The 16,930-nt window shown below is 41.3% G+C and overlaps 1 protein-coding gene across 1 annotated transcript in view; it reads left to right on the top strand.

The window, feature by feature from the left end:
• Positions 1-16,930, top strand: part of SHISA5 (shisa family member 5) — a 51,359-nt gene that overhangs the window by 7,991 nt on the left and 26,438 nt on the right. Inside the window, exon 3 of the mRNA XM_073352378.2 lies at positions 3,419-3,493. Coding sequence (XP_073208479.1) covers positions 3,419-3,493 — 75 coding nt within the window. The remainder of the gene's footprint in view (positions 1-3,418; positions 3,494-16,930) is intronic.

Below are 16,930 nucleotides of genomic sequence, written 5' to 3'. Positions count from 1 at the left end.
TAGAACAAAGAATTTGAACTAGGTCCCAGAGCTGTAACTAAGCATTTTAGCGCCCCGGGCAAGCAAGCATATTTGCACCCTCTACTGTTTTTCTACCCCATTTTTCCGCCCTTGTAGCTTTGCGCCCTGGCCAGCTGCCCCACTCGCCCTGTACTGGTTACGGCCATGGTAGGTCCTTCAGGTTTTAGCCATGTGTAGTGGGGTAGACACTCACTCCTGCCCTGAAGGGCTGAAAAGCCAGCCCTTGGAGAGGGCTGGGGCTGTGGGCTAGAAGCTGGGCTGATTGGGGAAGTAGCCGCAGCTGGGCCATACCCCAGTCAGGCCACAGCTGGCCTGTATAAGAAGGCCAGGGCAGCCAGGAGTAGTCAGTCTCTCTCTGCCTTTAGAGGGAGAAGGGCCTGGCTGCTGGGGAGCTTGAGAGAGTACCTGGGGTGGAGCAGGGCTGGGGGAAGGCCAGAGGGGCTGGGGAGCTCCGGCCTGGAAACCCCCAAAGCTGTAGGCCTAGAGTAAGGCCAAATAGGTACTGGGGTTGCAGGGGGAAGCCCATGGGTAGGCAGAGGCAGCAGGTCCAAACCCATCGCCTGTGATGAGTGGCTGATACACTGCAGTCTGCCCAGGGAGCGGGGCTAAGTGAGGACTGGCAGTAGCCAAGACTGAGGTGAAGTGGGGATAGTGGGTAGGGGGGGGTTTCCCTGGGTGGGGAGACCCTGAGCCTGAGGGGCAGCACCCCAGACAAAACGGCACCGGGTCCGGGAGGGGCACGGGGGCTAGTGACAGGCGGATTACCAGACGGCAGAGGGTGTTCCAGAGGCTGGTGAGCTAATTCCCAAGGATGACCAGCAGGAGCAGCTGCTGGGTGCATCTGTGCCCGGTTACACCATGTCACTGAATCATGGACTTCAGTAAGCCTTATTTCCTTAACAGCATTTGACTGGTGGGTAAACTGAGGCTTAAACTCTTGCCTACCTGACAGGATTGTAGAATTTGTTGAATGTTTGTTTACAACACTTATTGGAAACCTCAGATGAAAGCGGTGGAGAATTAGTCCTTTTGCAGTATAAAGCAGTTGCATAATACTTCTCAAACACGGAGAAACTAGGTGCTTAAATTTAAATTGTGACCTAGTGTATAGTGTTTGTTAATATGATAGCATAAAACAAAAAAAGAGAAATAAGACATCGCTTTGCAAAGATCATTTTTAGGGCTTTTCAGCGATAAAGTTAATCACAATTAATTGTGCAGTTAAAAAATTCATCATGCGATTAATTGCGCTGTTAAACAATAATAGAATACCATTTATGTAAATATTTTTGGATGTTTGCCACATTTTCAAATATATTGATTTCAATTACAACACAGAATACAAAGTGTATTATAAACAGTTGCATTGTAGAAATAAAATAGTATTTTTCAATTCACCTAATACAAGTACTGTAGTGTAATCTTTTTATCATGAAAGTTGAAATTACAAATGTAGAATTATGCACAAAAAATAACTGCATTCAAAAACAAAACAAAGTAAAACTTTAGAACCTACAAGTCCACTCAGTCCTACTTCTTGTTCAGCCAGTCACTCAGACAAACAATTTTGTTTACATTTGCAGGAGATAATGCTGCCCGCTTCTTGTTTACAGTGTCACCTGAAAGTGAGAACAAGCGTTAACATGCCACTGTTGTAGCTGGTATTGCAAGATATTTACGTGCCAGATATGCTAAATATTCATATGTCTTTTTATGCTTCAACCACCATTGCAGACGACATGCGTCCATGCTGATGATGGGTTCTGTTCCATAACTATCCAAACAGTGCAGATCGAGGCATGTTTATTTTCATCATCCAAGTCAGATGTCACCAGCAGAAGGTTGATTTTATTTTTTGGCGATTCAGATTCTGTAATTTCCACGTTGGAATTTTGCTCCTTTAAGACTTCTGAAAGCATGTGCCACACACTTCAGATTCTTAAATATTGGGTCGAGTGCTGTAGCTATCTTTAGAAATCTCACATTGGTACCTTCTTTGTGTTTTGTCAAATCTGCTGTGAAAGCGTTCTTAAAACGAACATGTGCTGGGTCATCATCCGAGACTGCTATAACATGAAATATATGGCAGAATGTGGGTAAAACACAGAGCAGGAGCCCTACAATTCTCCCCACAAGGAGTTCAGTCACAAATTTAATTAATGTATTATTTTTTTAACGACCGACATCAGCATGGAAGCATGTCCTCTGGAATGGTGGCCAAAGCATGAAGGGGCATATGAATGTTTAGCATATCTAGCATGTAAATACCTTGCAGTACTGGCTACAAAAGTGCCATGCAAATGTCTGTTCTCACTTTCAGGTGACATAAATAAAAAGTGGGCAGCATTATCTCGCATAAACGCAAACAAACTTGTTTGTCTCAGCGGGTGGCTGAACAAGAAGTAGGACTGAGTGGACTTGTAGGCTCTAAAGTTTTACGTTGTTTTGTTTTTGAGTGCAGTTATGGAACAAAAAGAAATCTACTTTTGTAAGTTGCGCTTTCACGATTAAGAGATTGCACTATGGTACTTGTATGAAGTGAATTGAAAAATACAATTTATTTTGTTGTTTTTATAGTGCAAATATTTGTAATAAAAATAATGTAAAGTGAGCACTGTACACTTTGTATTCCGTGTTGTAACTGAAATCAATATATTTGAAAATGTAGAAAAACATCCAAAATATGTAATAGATTTCAATTGGTATTCTATTGTTTAACAGTTTGATTCAAACTGTGATTAATCGCAATTAATTTTTTTGAGTTAATCGTGTTAGTTAACTGCGATTAATCGACCACCCTAATCATTTTGTTACTCTGTGCCAGTGTTTACTGTATGTGGGGGACTGCAAAAGATTAAGAATTAAAATAAGTAGACTTTTAATGACGTGGCAAGGATGAAGATGGGTGCTATTGGTTTCATTTCCCTTACTCAGTTTTCAAAAGTTTGGGGAACAACTGCTTGGGACTGTCCTGATTAATATGCACATCACTGTGGCTTTTCACCATCAAAAGGATGATGCCTTTGAGAACAAGAATGCAATACTTTGTATCTGTCTGGCATTACTTTAAAGTAACCTCTATTTCTGTTAACCAAGCCAGATCAAAATGATCTTGAAAATGAAAATGAACTGGATTTCATCTGGCTTTATATATTTTTCCTATTCGTGAGCTCAAGAGACTATCTTGAGCTATCGTACTCATGGGAGTAGGCATATGGTTTCTCATGTGCACTAGGAATCCCAAAGATAATACACTGACTTCTGAAGAGTGGAAACAAGTCCAGTTTTGGTTGGATTGGCCTTTCCCCTGTGCATGAAATGTCATTGCGAAGGCATGGAGTACTTGGTAAAAAGAACTTAAATTCCACTTTTGAGATGTGTATCTGTCTTATTACAGGACATATCAACCCCTCAAGGAAGAAACGTTGAAGTTGCGTTCACACTTCGATGATGACTGGGGACCTGGACCCAGGTAAATAACTTAAGGCTTACATCTGTTTTTATCAAAGATACTTTATTAATGTGGTGTATACAACACATGCAAAATGAAAATACTGATAAGTCACGCCACAGTGTTCTCAAGATTACTGTATATTTTAGTTTATATGAAGAAGTAGGGACTTGGAGATAAACATTGCATAATGTTAGTTTAGGCCATAATCTCAATAGTATGTAATTTTCCATCTTGTTTAGTGAATGGGAGTTTTTCTAAACCATTGTTGTTCTTTTACTATATTTAAACATTGGCAGACTTTTTTAGCATCTAGTGGCTAAATTTTAAAATGCTTCTTTCATTTTAAGAGTCTAAATATTTCTGGCATTCTCTCTATATAGAATAGAGAACACTGATAAAACTGGTAATACTTCTCAAACTGGTAAAAACTTGAAGTATGCCTGCCTTACTACTAGTAGCGTGGTTTGGTTGGTTGGGTTGTTTTGCTTTAAGTTTGTTTATTACAGTGCCCATAAGAGTGTTAGTCTTTTATTTGTACCATTCAATACCTATCTTCTTGCACTGAACCAATTAAAACTTAATTTTGGGTGTGATGACTAAAGGAGGTAGAGGAAGAACAAGGGTTACGCTAATTTAGTGATGAGGACTGTGATGTCTGTCTTATACAGCTATATCCTGTGGTTTTCTAGTTTAAATATGCGCACACCTTCATGGCTCCACTTAGTTTATCTAATACTACTTAAAATTGACTCTCTGCTTATGAGCATCATGAAAGAAGAAGGGATTTGAATGAGTTAGGGTCAGTGATGAGGCGGCCAACAATAAACTAGAAAGACCAGAATTGGGAGGGCATTCCATGTATATGGAAGTGTGAAAAATGGCACAAAAATGATTCTGGGAAGAGTAGGCAAATGTACAAGAAAGCTGATATAGTTGGTGGGAGGGGACAACCGTAATAAGAAACCGCTGGATATGTAGGCAGAGGTGGAGTTAAAGGTCTTGAAGATGAGGATGAAGATTACATTTGATGTGATAGTGAAAGGCAAGCTAAAAAGGTGATGACATGGTGTGTTGGTTTAGAGAATCTGTCTGTATTTAACTTACAAATTCTGTTTGATATTGGGGACTCAGTTTGTCAGTCTCGGGCTGCAAATTCCATTCTGAATGTGGGGCTAGTTGTGGTCCCTGTCTTTTTAGTTCTGTGTTGGTTTGCAAGTCCTAGGGGTGGTGACACAAGGAAGGGCAAAAAGAAAAGGAGTACTTGTGGCACCTTAGAGACTAACCAATTTATTAGAGCATAAGCTTTCGTGAGCTACAGCTCACTTCCTCAGATGCATATCGTGGAAACTGCAGCAGGCTTTATATATACATAGAGAATATGAAACAATACCTACTCCCACCCCACTGTCCTGCTGGTAATAGCTTACCAGCAGGACAGTGGGGTGGGAGTAGGTGTTGTTTCATATTCTCTGTGTATATATATATAAAGCCTGCTGCAGTTTCCACGATATGCATCTGAGGAAGTGAGCTGTAGCTCACGAAAGCTTATGCTCTAATAAATTGGTTAGTCTCTAAGGTGCCACAAGTACTCCTTTTTCTTTTTGCGAATACAGACTAACACGGCTGTTACTCTGAAACCTGTCATCAAGGAAGGGCAGTCTACAAGTCCGTCTTTTGAAAGGGTCAACCCTGGCCCAGACAGAGCAATGGGATAGCTGAAGTCTAGGGGGAAACCAGTTGTCTCCAGCTTCTCAGTTCGGACTAGGGTTTGGAGAATGGAAAATCCCCAGCCACAGGACAAAGTAACTAGGTGTTGGCGGTAGAACTTACAAACTCATAGAGCAGAGGAGAGAGGGGGGGGGGCATGCTTTTGTAGCAGTGGGGGTCCTGTTTAACCATTAGATCTTCTATACTAAATAGCTCTGCTGCCCTATTGTACTAGTTTTTCTCTATTGCACCAAGTATTCAGTGCTCCTTAAAAACCCACTCATGTGACTGTAAGACTGCTATAGAGTTGTGGAGTATATTTTGAGTGATATAATAAGTATACACAAATAATTGATACTCAACTCTATTAGTATTGAAAAAGAACTGGTTAGTGTGTTCTTCCATTACCCATGTTATTAATATAAACATTTATGCTTTCATGGTACAAATAAATCCTTAATTCATCCCATAGGGTTTCTTAAATTCTGAATCATGGGCTTTTTGGAAAGGGAGGTGGAGATGGAGAAAGAGGGCCATGTTTTGTTCATATATCTTACCTTGCTTTTGCTATCAATATTTTCTTAAAGGATCCTGTTTAGTAGGGAATAAAGCTAATATATTAACTTTACAAAATATTAGTGAAGTATTTATAATTCTAATGCCTTCAGAACAACTTCCTACCTGAACATTATTAGGAAAAAAATATATAACACTGATTTTAAAATATGGCTTTGATGGAAGTTGGGTGCCATCTTACCTACAGAGAGGCTATTGAATCTCCGTAATGATGCTTAGGTTTTCTACAGTGTTCAGACATTGAATAAAACAATTTTTTTAAAGGTCTACTGTATATTTTTTTTCTGTCACTATATGCTAAGATTCGTGAAACTAGTGTTAGTTACTCTGTGCAAGCCTCCTATTTTCAACAAAAGAAAGTAAATAACTTGGAGGAAGTGTGCACAAAGCAGAAGCTAAAGCATTGTGGTTTGTTTTGAGCAGCTGCTGTATTGAAAAAAGCAACAGTAAACTGAACAGCAAGATTAATGACCAAATGAGATGGCATATTCATAATTTCAGGGAAGCACTTTATATATTTCTTGCATCTAAGGAGTGAATAGTGCTTTTGCTTCAAAAGATAAAATAGAAGATGTTAACAGGATATTCAAAGGTTATTTTTTTTCTCTTCTGTTTGTGATTTGTGTTGCAGTTAAAATTGAGTGATACTCATCCTGTGGCTTTGAGTGAGCTGTATCTAACGAGTAGGTGTGCTATATAGACTTCTGTTCTGTTTGACTTTGTGTTCTTATATTCACAGTTCAGCTTTACAGTCTGTTTTCTAAGTTTGACCAATGAGCTAACTGAAATGAAGAAATTAGCTAGGGCTGATAACATTTTGTATACTTAACTCTGAGCGGTACTTGCACAAGGTGGGTATGTTGGTGTGATGGTAACGGGAATGAAAATGACAAATGCCATACTCCAACATCTAGACTCCACCGCCTAGCACAGCTAGCAACTGTTTCAGAAGATCCTTAAAGCAGGAGGAAGTGTGCAGTGCATGAGCAGTATGAATGCTGTTAATCTGTGTTTAAAGGAACAACAAAAAAGTTCACCGGAAATACTGCAAAGTTAAGTGGGGAAAGGAAGGCCAGGGACTTTGCACGTTTGTTTTCTCTCCATGGAAGCTTTAAGGGTAAGATCTCTCTCCCATTAAAATAAATGGCAACACCCCCACTGGCTCAAAGTTCAGCATTTTGCCTTTCCTCACCTCAATTACTCCAAGATGATAGGTGAAGGGATGAACTCTGGTTGTTTGCTATTCCATCTGGGCTTCTCTGAGCTTGATTTGTGGCTGGCTTGTAGACTAGGAGGAAGTCCATTACAAGTTTAACCAACTCTCACTGACATGGAAAAGGTTTAAGGTATTGGAATGGATTCCAGAGTTTGAAAACTGGAAGAAACAACTTTTTTGCCTAATAAAATTTTCTGTGGATTTAATTTACATGATTCCTCTTTAAATTGGGAGAGATCTACCTATTCATTTTGGATGTAACTTTTGACAATTGCTAACAGCCACATATGGCTATCACAGGGGTGGGCAAACTTTTGGCCCGAGGGCCACTTCGGGGTTGCGAAATGGTATGGAGGGCTGGGTAGTGGAAGGCTGTGCCTCCGCAAACAGCCTGGCCCCTGCCCCCTATCCGCCCCCTCCCAATTCCCACCCCCTGACTACCCCCCTTAAAATCCCTGACCCATCCAACCCCCCCACCCGTTAACCTGACTACCCCGATGCCTATCCACCCCCCCACTCTTTGTCCCCTGATCGCCCCCTCCCGGGACCCCTATCCAACCCCCCCACTACTGTAATGGCATAAGGAAAAAATGATTCATGTTCTAGTGCTCACACACAGGTTACTCCAGTTCACCATTTTGTGCAATCATCTCCTCTTTTTCCTCAAAATTCTACTAGGTAAATTCTAAAAATTGAAGCATGTTTTCTGAAGATTTCCAGTTCCTTCTGAAGAATAGAATCTTAAACTTTTGGGATTCCTGAATCCATTACTCCAAATACCAAAGCTAAATGCCAGTAATCTCTCTCTTCACAATTATTATTCTACTTTGTTATAAATTTGCCGGTGACGTGTTTTCTATTACAACTTCAATTCTTAAAGGATAACGTCTCCATGACTGTCATTCTTGGGTCTCAAGCCTCCAGTATAAAATTGGCAAAAACTCCCAAAGCTGAAGAGTTTTGGAGGATGACACCTTTCACACCCATATATGACTAGGTGGAACACTCTGATCCTGCTGTGTGAAAGGTGTATCCCAACAGTGCCCTTACTTGTCAGCCCCACAGTCACAGAAGTGGGGATGCACACAGTGTTTCTGGCTATGTATACCCCAAATTAAAAAACATAGTAAGAAAACCAAAAAAAGAGCCACCATGGCTAAACAAAATAAAAGAAGCAGTGAGAGGCAAAAAGGCATCCTTTAAAACATGGACGTTTAAATCCTAATGAGGAAAATAGAAAGGAGCATAAACACTGGCAAATGAATGTAAAATACAATTAGGAAGGCCAAAAAAGAATTTGAGGAACAGTTAGCCAAAGACTCAAAGTAATAGCAAAAAATTAAGTACATCAGAAGCAGGAAGCCTGCTAAACAACCAGTGGGGCCACTGGATGATAGAGGTGCTAAAGAAGCACTCAAGGACGATAAGGCCATTGCGGAAAAACTAAATGAATTCTTTGCATCGGTCTTCGTGGCTGAGGATGTGGGGGAGATTCCCAAACCTGAGCCATTCTTTTTAGGTGACAGATCTGAGGAACTGTCCCAGATAGAGGTATCATTAGAGGAGGTTTTGGAACAAATTGATAAATTAAACAGCAGTAAGTCACCAGGACCAGATAATATTCATCAAGAGTTCTGAAGGAACTCAAATGTGAAATTGCAGGACTACTAACTGTAGTCTGTAACATATCATTTAAATCAGCTTCTATACCAGACTTCAGTACTGGGCAAACTGGTTGAAACCATAATAAAGAACAATATTGTCGGACATAGAGATGAACATAATTTGTTTTTAGTAAAGGGAAATCATGCTTCACCAATCTACTAGAATTTTTTGAGGGGGGTCAACAAGCATGTGGACCAAGGGGATCCAGTGGATGTAGCGTACTTAGATTTTCAGAAAGCCTTTGACAGGTCCCTCACCAAAGGCTCTTACACAAAGTAAGCTGCCATGGGATAAGAGGGAAGGTCCTCTCATGGATTAGTAACTAGCTAAAAGATAGGAAACAAAGGGTAGGTATAAATGGTCAGTTTTCAGAATGGAGAGAGGTAAATAGTGGTGTCCCACAGGGGTCTGTTCTGGGACCAGTCCTATTCAACATATTCATAAATAATTTGGAAAAAGGGGTAAACTGCGAGATGGCAAAATTTGCAGATGATGCAAAATTACTAAAGATAGTTAAGACCCAGGCAGACTGTGAAGAGCTACAAAAGGATCTCTCAAAACTGGGTGACTGGGCAACAAAATGGCAGACGAAATTTAATGTTGATAAATGCCAAATAATGCACATTGGAAAGCAGAATCCCAACTATACACACAAAATGATGGGGTCTAAATTAGCTGTTACCACTCAAGAAAAAGATCTTGGAGTCATTGAGTGGATATTTTCAGAGAACTATCCACAATGTGCAGTGGCAGTGAAAAAAGCAAACAGAATGCTGGGAATATTTAAGAAACTGATAGAGAATAGGACAGAAAATATCATATTGCCTCTATATAAATCCATGGCGTGCCCACATCTTGAATACTGTGTGCAGATGTGGTCGCCCCATCTCAAAAAAGATATATTGGAATTGGAAAAGGCTCAGAAAAGGGCTACAAAAATGATTAGGGGTATGGAACGGCTTCCATATGAGGTGCAATCAATAAGACTGGGACTTTTCAGCTTGGAAAAGAGACGGCTAACGGGAGATATGATTGGTGTAGAGAAAGTAGATTAGGAAGTGTTGTTTACTACTTTCATACCACAAGAAGTAGGGGTCACCAAATGAAATTAATAGGCAGCAGGTTTAAAACAAAGTTGTTGGTTTTTTTTTCACACAATGCACCGTCACCCTGTGGAACTCTTTGCCAGAGGATGTTGTGAAGGCCAAGACCATACAGGGTTCAAAAAAGAACTAGTTAAATTCATGGAGGATAGGTCCATCAATGGCTTTTAGCCAGGATGGGCAGGAATGATGTCCATAGCCTCTGTTTGCCAGAAGCTGGGAATAAGCGACAGGGGATGGATCACTTGATGATTACCTGTTCTGTTCATTCCCTCTGGGGCATCTGGCATTGGCCACTGTCGGAAGACAGGATACTGGGCTAAATGGACCTTTGGTCTGACCCAGTAGGGCCGTTCTTATGCTTTCAGTTAGAACAGGTTCAGCTGTATGTATTTCTGATACTTTTTGATGGCAACTGATGGCTTCTGTGGACAGAGCTCATGCCCACAGAAGCCAGCTCCTCTCCGAGACTCCATACGGACAAGAGTGTGCCTAACCCCTTTTATTAAGCCCTGTCCAGGTATGGTTACTGTGATCAGCCTTGATGGTGCTAATTGAGCAGTAAGTACCTTTCTCAAGCCCTTTCCATGGTGAGTTGCATTCACAGTACTTAATTTTTTAACATGAATTACTTTTACACTTTTGGTATGCTTTAAATCTTTTGCTTTTTGACATCAGGTGCTTTTAATATGTAGGTTAGCAGGTTAAATGTGAATGTCTGTGTGAATTTGCAATTGTTTTAATATCATCCACACTACATGGGTTAACAGACTGAGATGTAATTATTGGAAAACAGTGGACAAATTGGAAGGGTCGTGTTGTCTTTGATGTGTGTGCATAAATAGAGTTACCCCCGAACTAAGAGAGGCACTATGCCTTTAAGAAGGCTTTTCTGAGCATTGAGTGAGGTGTGTCTTTCTGCTGATGTCACTGAACAAAATCTGGCCTTCAATACCGGAGGCATTTCAAGAAATGCAGTTCAGTTTCATTTCTCAGTGAGAGGGAGAGAACCTGAAGACTGCAAAGGAAGAATTTCAGGGAAAGACTTCGGATCAGAAGCTCTTAATTTAAATTAAAATGGGGTAAGCTTGAATCTTCCTGTGCGCAGACATTATATGAAATGAGCCCTGTGGATTTGCTTTGTAACAACTGAGAAAGCAATCATACAGAGTAGTGTCCTCATAGCTAACCCATTACTTCAAAATTTCCAGCTGAAATTGATTCAACAAAAACAAAGTAAGGTCCACGTATAAACATCAAACTTTTAACTTTTAAAATGGAAATATTTTTGAAGTGGGTTACTTAAGGATTCTTGAACAACGACATGGAGATTTTAACCCTTGTATAATGTTTAGGTTTAATGTAGATAAGATTTCTTAAACAGTAACTTGTTTCCTGTCTACAGTAAATAGCACAAGTGCTCACCAATACGACACACATGGGGGATTTATTTTCCTGTACTATCCCTATATATTTGGCATCTCTAAATAGCTTAAACTGAAAAATACAGAGTACGAAGTTCTAATCTGTATGTACAACAGCTATGATAATTCAAGTATTGAGCTCATAGAAATGAAGTTTGTGTTAGGAATAAACTGTTCTGAATTTGGAGATTCAAATAATTACCTATTCTTGCCAATAATTACATTTACTGTGGGATATAATGTTTGAGTAGTCCCATTGAAATAAGAAATGTTCAAAGGTTGAAGTCAATGGGACTGGCATTAAGTGTTACAACCCACAGTAAATATTTTCAGGATTGGTCCATAATTTGAATTTGTTGCCAAGAAAATTGCCCCAAATTATTTACCGATGGCAGATCTTGTATGTCAAAGATTTTTTTTGTCCTGTTTTTGTCCCTATATACAACAAACAGAAATATTGTCTAACAATTTTAAGGTGTGACATACCATACAGCGGATAACCTTTGGGAAAAAGTAAATGTTTTGTTACTATTAACTCTGTTTTTCATTGCTTTGAGTCTGACTTTGCAGACTGATTAGGGCCACACCCATTAGTATAAATTAAAAAGGAGCTTCTGGGGGAAAAAAGTCCACTAAAGACACTCAGGGATAATGTAAACACAAGACATATCAGAGTCGGGTGTATACTGGGATGATAACTGCCTTGAGTCCCTTACTTCCATGGACCCAGGAATCCTATCTGCCTGTCACCAGATTTAAAAAAAAAAAAAAAATAGTATGGGATATGCAACAGGTAAATGGAAGTAGGTCTTCCTGTGCCCCACTTTGCAGTTATGGCTAGTGCATCCATGGTCCTGATAAATCAGGATGCCATGAGCACTATTGCTATGGGGCATTTGTCTTGCAGTCAGAGTTATTACTTGATGGATACTCTTGGCTCAGAGTTGACAAACTGATCTGTGGAATACTGTTTGTCTGCAATGCCCTTACTCTTGCTGGCAGCTGTAAGAGAACCGGCTGGTTACAAAATATTGATGCTCTTTCCAGCTGCTAAATTGGAATAAGACACACAAAAATAAACTTGCTTAATAGCACCTCTCCAAGGAAGCAAGTAGCTGTAATTGCGAGAGGGAAGCTAGGGGGTGGGAGAGGGACAGTGTCCAAGACCACCTCTGTATTGAAAATATGGCCTGCCCTATGAAATTCAGAACCCCTTTCACAGTATTGAGGTAGAATTATCAGTGGCTATTAAGTAAATTAGAGAAAAGAGTAGGTTAACTGATCTGATCCCACTTTTCTCAGTTGTTGTGTGGTTTTGTGTTTTTAGTTGTTTTTTTTTTCTTTCCTCCAAGGCTTTTTTTCCCCCTCCTCTGCCTTAGGAAAATGAATTACTAGTGACTCTCCCACTCTCTTTTCTTCTGTGTCATAATTGTTCTAAAATTTGACTCGTGTCCAAATGATTTAGTGTTTGTATCAAGCTGTTGTCCTGTTGAGTGTCTTTAATGGTGCTGATGCCATCACAATTCCCAGAAATTATTTTTCATTTAATAAACATTACAGAAGCCTAAATTAGGCTCTGGATGCTCTGCCATCAATTAAAACTATATACCAAGATTTTCAGAAATTACTAGTGAATTTTGGGTGCCTGATTTGAGACTTCTTAAAGGGCCTGACTATCAGAGGATGGGTGTATCACGCTGTCTGGAGTGGCTCACGATGGTGAGTGCCAAACTCATGGCAGCCTATCAAAAGGCAGGGCAGAAATCCCAAACTGATTGTATGTTCTATAATTAGATTTCACCAACACTTTAAGTATGAACTCCCAAAGCCCTATAACAGCCTTGCCATGCAGTCACAAGATAGTCCCCTAGGGCATTCAGTCTGTCTTGCCACCCTGGAAAGTTGGACTTAATAATGATCCCTTACACCCAAAATCAGAATAATATTCAGGTTCTCAGTCCCAAAGAATCAATCATTTACCCCAGGTCAACTGGACTCCGATCTCAAACCAAACACAATGCTTGTAGCCAGTCCTTTTAATAAACTAGGAAAAAGATTATTATTATTATTAACTAGGAAAAAGAAGAGTTATTTACAAACATACATACACACACACAAATGAATTAGTCTTAGATTTGAAAAGGTAATAAGCTTTTATAATAAGCAGATGTATATATCCATTAGAGCTGACCCATGCCAAGCAATCTGGGTATCTGTTGCTTATGTTTTGGAATCTTTGCCCCTCAGAGTCCAGACAGCATAAAGAGCCCAGTTTCTCCTTGTCAGAGATTTTTATCTCCCGCTCCCTCCAGGATCCAAGCTGATGGGATAAATTCATGCATAGGCCTTCCCTTCCTGGAGGGAGGAAGGAATGCAATCAACAAGGTCCTTTGATGCTACACAATGCTTCATTTATAATGACAGGTTTCAGAGTAACAGCCGTGTTAGTCTGTATTCGCAAAAAGAAAAGGAGGACTTGTGGCACCTTAGAGACTAACCAATTTATTAGAGCATAAGCTTTCGTGAGCTACAGCTCACTTCCTCAGATGCATATCGTGGAAACTGCAGCAGGCTTTATATATACACAGAGAATATGAAACAATACCTATTCCCACCCCACTGTCCTGCTGGTAATAGCTTATCTAAAGTGATTTCCAGCACAAATCCAGGTTTTCTCACCCTCCACCCCCCCACACAAATTCACTCTCCTGCTGGTGATAGCCCATCCAAAGTGACAACTCTTTACACAATGTGCATGACAATCAAGCTGGGCTATTTCCTGCATAAATCCAGGTTCTCACATCCCCCCCCACCCCCATACACACACAAACTCACTCTCCTGCTGGTAATAGCTCATCCAAACTGACCACTCTTCAAGTTAAAATCCAAGTTAAACCAGAACATCTGGGGGGGGGGGGGTAGGAAAAAACAAGAGGAAACAGGCTACCTTGCATAATGACTTAGCCACTCCAAGTCTCTATTTAAGCCTAAATTAATAGTATCCAATTTGCAAATGAATTCCAATTCAGCAGTTTCTCGCTGGAGTCTGGATTTGAAGTTTTTTTGTTTTAAGATAGCGACCTTCATGTCTGTGATCGCGTGACCAGAGAGATTGAAGTGTTCTCCGACTGGTTTATGAATGTTATAATTCTTGACATCTGATTTGTGTCCATTTATTCTTTTACGTAGAGACTGTCCAGTTTGACCAATGTACATGGCAGAGGGGCATTGCTGGCACATGATGGCATATATCACATTGGTGGATGTGCAGGTGAACGAGCCTCTGATAGTGTGGCTGATGTTATTAGGCCCTGTGATGGTGTCCCCTGAATAGATATGTGGGCACAGTTGGCAACGGGCTTTGTTGCAAGGATAAGTTCCTGGGTTAGTGGTTCTGTTGTGTGGTATGTGGTTGTTGGTGAGTATTTGCTTCAGGTTGCGGGGCTGTCTGTAGGCAAGGACTGGCCTGTCTCCCAAGATTTGTGAGAGTGTTGGGTCATCCTTTAGGATAGGTTGTAGATCCTTAATAATGCGTTGGAGGGGTTTTAGTTGGGGGCTGAAGGTGACGGCTAGTGGCGTTCTGTTATTTTCTTTGTTAGGTCTGTCCTGTAGTAGGTAACTTCTGGGAACTCTTCTGGCTCTATCAATCTGTTTCTTTACTTCTGCAGGTGGGTATTGTAGTTGAAAGAAAGCTTGACAGAGATCTTGTAGGTGTTTGTCTCTGTCTGAGGGGTTGGAGCAAATGCGGTTGTATCGCAGAGCTTGGCTGTAGACGATGGATCGTGTGGTGTGGTCAGGGTGAAAGCTGGAGGCATGCAGGTAGGAATAGCGGTCAGTAGGTTTCCGGTATAGGGTGGTGTTTATGACAGGTTTCAGAGGAACAGCCGTGTTAGTCTGTATTCACAAAAAGAAAAGGAGTACTTGTGGCACCTTAGAGACTAACCAATTTATTTGAGCATGAGCTTTCGTGAGCTACAGCTCACTTCATCAGATGTTTACCGTGGAAACCGCAGTTTCCACGGTAAACATCTGATGAAGTGAGCTGTAGCTCACGAAAGCTCATGCTCAAATAAATTGGTTAGTCTCTAAGGTGGTGTTTATGTGACCATTGTTTATTAGCACTGTAGTGTCCAGGAAGTGGATCTCTTGTGTGGACTGGACCAGGCTGAGGTTGGTGGTGGGATGGAAATTGTTGAAATCATGGTGGAATTCCTCAAGGGCTTCTTTTCCATGGGTCCAGATGATGAAGATGTCATCAATATAGCGCAAGTAGAGTAGGGGCTTTAGGGGATGAGAGCTGAGGAAGCGTTGTTCTAAATCAGCCATAAAAATGTTGGCATACTGTGGGTCCATGCGGGTACCCATAGCAGTGCCGCTGATCTGAAGGTATACATTGTCCCCAAATGTGAAGTAGTTATGGGTAAGGACAAAGTCACAAAGTTCAGCCACCAGGTTAGCCGTGACATTATCGGGGATAGTGTTCTTGACGGCTTGTAGTCCATCTTTGTGTGGAATGTTGGTGTAGAGGGCTTCTACGTCCATAGTGGCCAGGATGGTGTTATCAGGAAGATCACCGATGGATTGTAGTTTCCTCAGGAAGTCAGTGGTGTCTCGAAGGTAGCTGGGAGTGCTGGTAGCGTAGGGCCTGAGGAGGGAGTCTACATAGCCAGACAATCCTGCTGTCAGGGTGCCAATGCCTGAGATGATGGGGCGCCCAGGATTTCCAGGTTTATGGATCTTGGGTAGTAGATAGAATATCCCAGGTCGGGGTTCCAGGGGTGTGTCTGTGCGGATTTGATCTTGTGCTTTTTCAGGAAGTTTCTTGAGCAAATGCTGTAGTTGCTTTTGGTAACTCTCAGTGGGATCAGAGGGTAATGGCTTGTAGAAACTCGTGTTGGAGAGCTGCTGAGCAGCCTCTTGTTCATATTCCGACCTATTCATGACGACAACAGCACCTCCTTTGTCAGCCTTTTTGATTATGATGTCAGAGTTGTTTCTGAGGCTGTGGATGGCATTGCGTTCCGCATGGTGAGGTTATGGGGCAAGTGATGCTGCTTTTCCACAATTTCAGCCCGTGCACGTCGGCGGAAGCACTCTATGTAGAAGTCCAGTCTGCTGTTTCGACCTTCAGGAGGAGTCCACCTAGAATCCCTCTTTCTGTAGTGTTGGTAGGGAGACCTCTGTGGATTAGTATGCTGTTCAGAGGTATTTTGGAAATATTCCTTGAGTCGGAGACGTCGAAAATAGGATTCTAGGTCACCACAGAACTGTATCATGTTCGTGGGGGTGGAGGGGCAGAAGGAGAGGCCCCGAGATAGAACAGCTGCTTCTGCTGGGCTGAGAGTATAGTTGGATAGGTTAACAATATACCTCTGAACAGCATACTAATCCACAGAGGTCTCCCTACCAACACTACAGAAAGAGGGATTCTAGGTGGACTCCTCCTGAAGGTCGAAACAGCAGACTGGACTTCTACATAGAGTGCTTCCGCCGACGTGCACGGGCTGAAATTGTGGAAAAGCAGCATCACTTGCCCCATAACCTCAGCCATGCGGAACGCAATGCCATCCACAGCCTCAGAAACAACTCTGACATCATAATCAAAAAGGCTGACAAAGGAGGTGCTGTTGTCGTCATGAATAGGTCGGAATATGAACAAGAGGCTGCTCAGCAGCTCTCCAACACGAGTTTCTACAAGCCATTACCCTCTGATCCCACTGAGAGTTACCAAAAGCAACTACAGCATTTGCTCAAGAAACTTCCT

This window comes from Lepidochelys kempii, chromosome 7, assembly GCF_965140285.1.
Source record: "Lepidochelys kempii isolate rLepKem1 chromosome 7, rLepKem1.hap1, whole genome shotgun sequence".
In the NCBI taxonomy this organism is placed as follows: domain Eukaryota; kingdom Metazoa; phylum Chordata; order Testudines; family Cheloniidae; genus Lepidochelys; species Lepidochelys kempii.
Note: the sequence above shows the minus strand (reverse complement) of the source record. Positions and strands in the feature narration are given on the sequence as shown.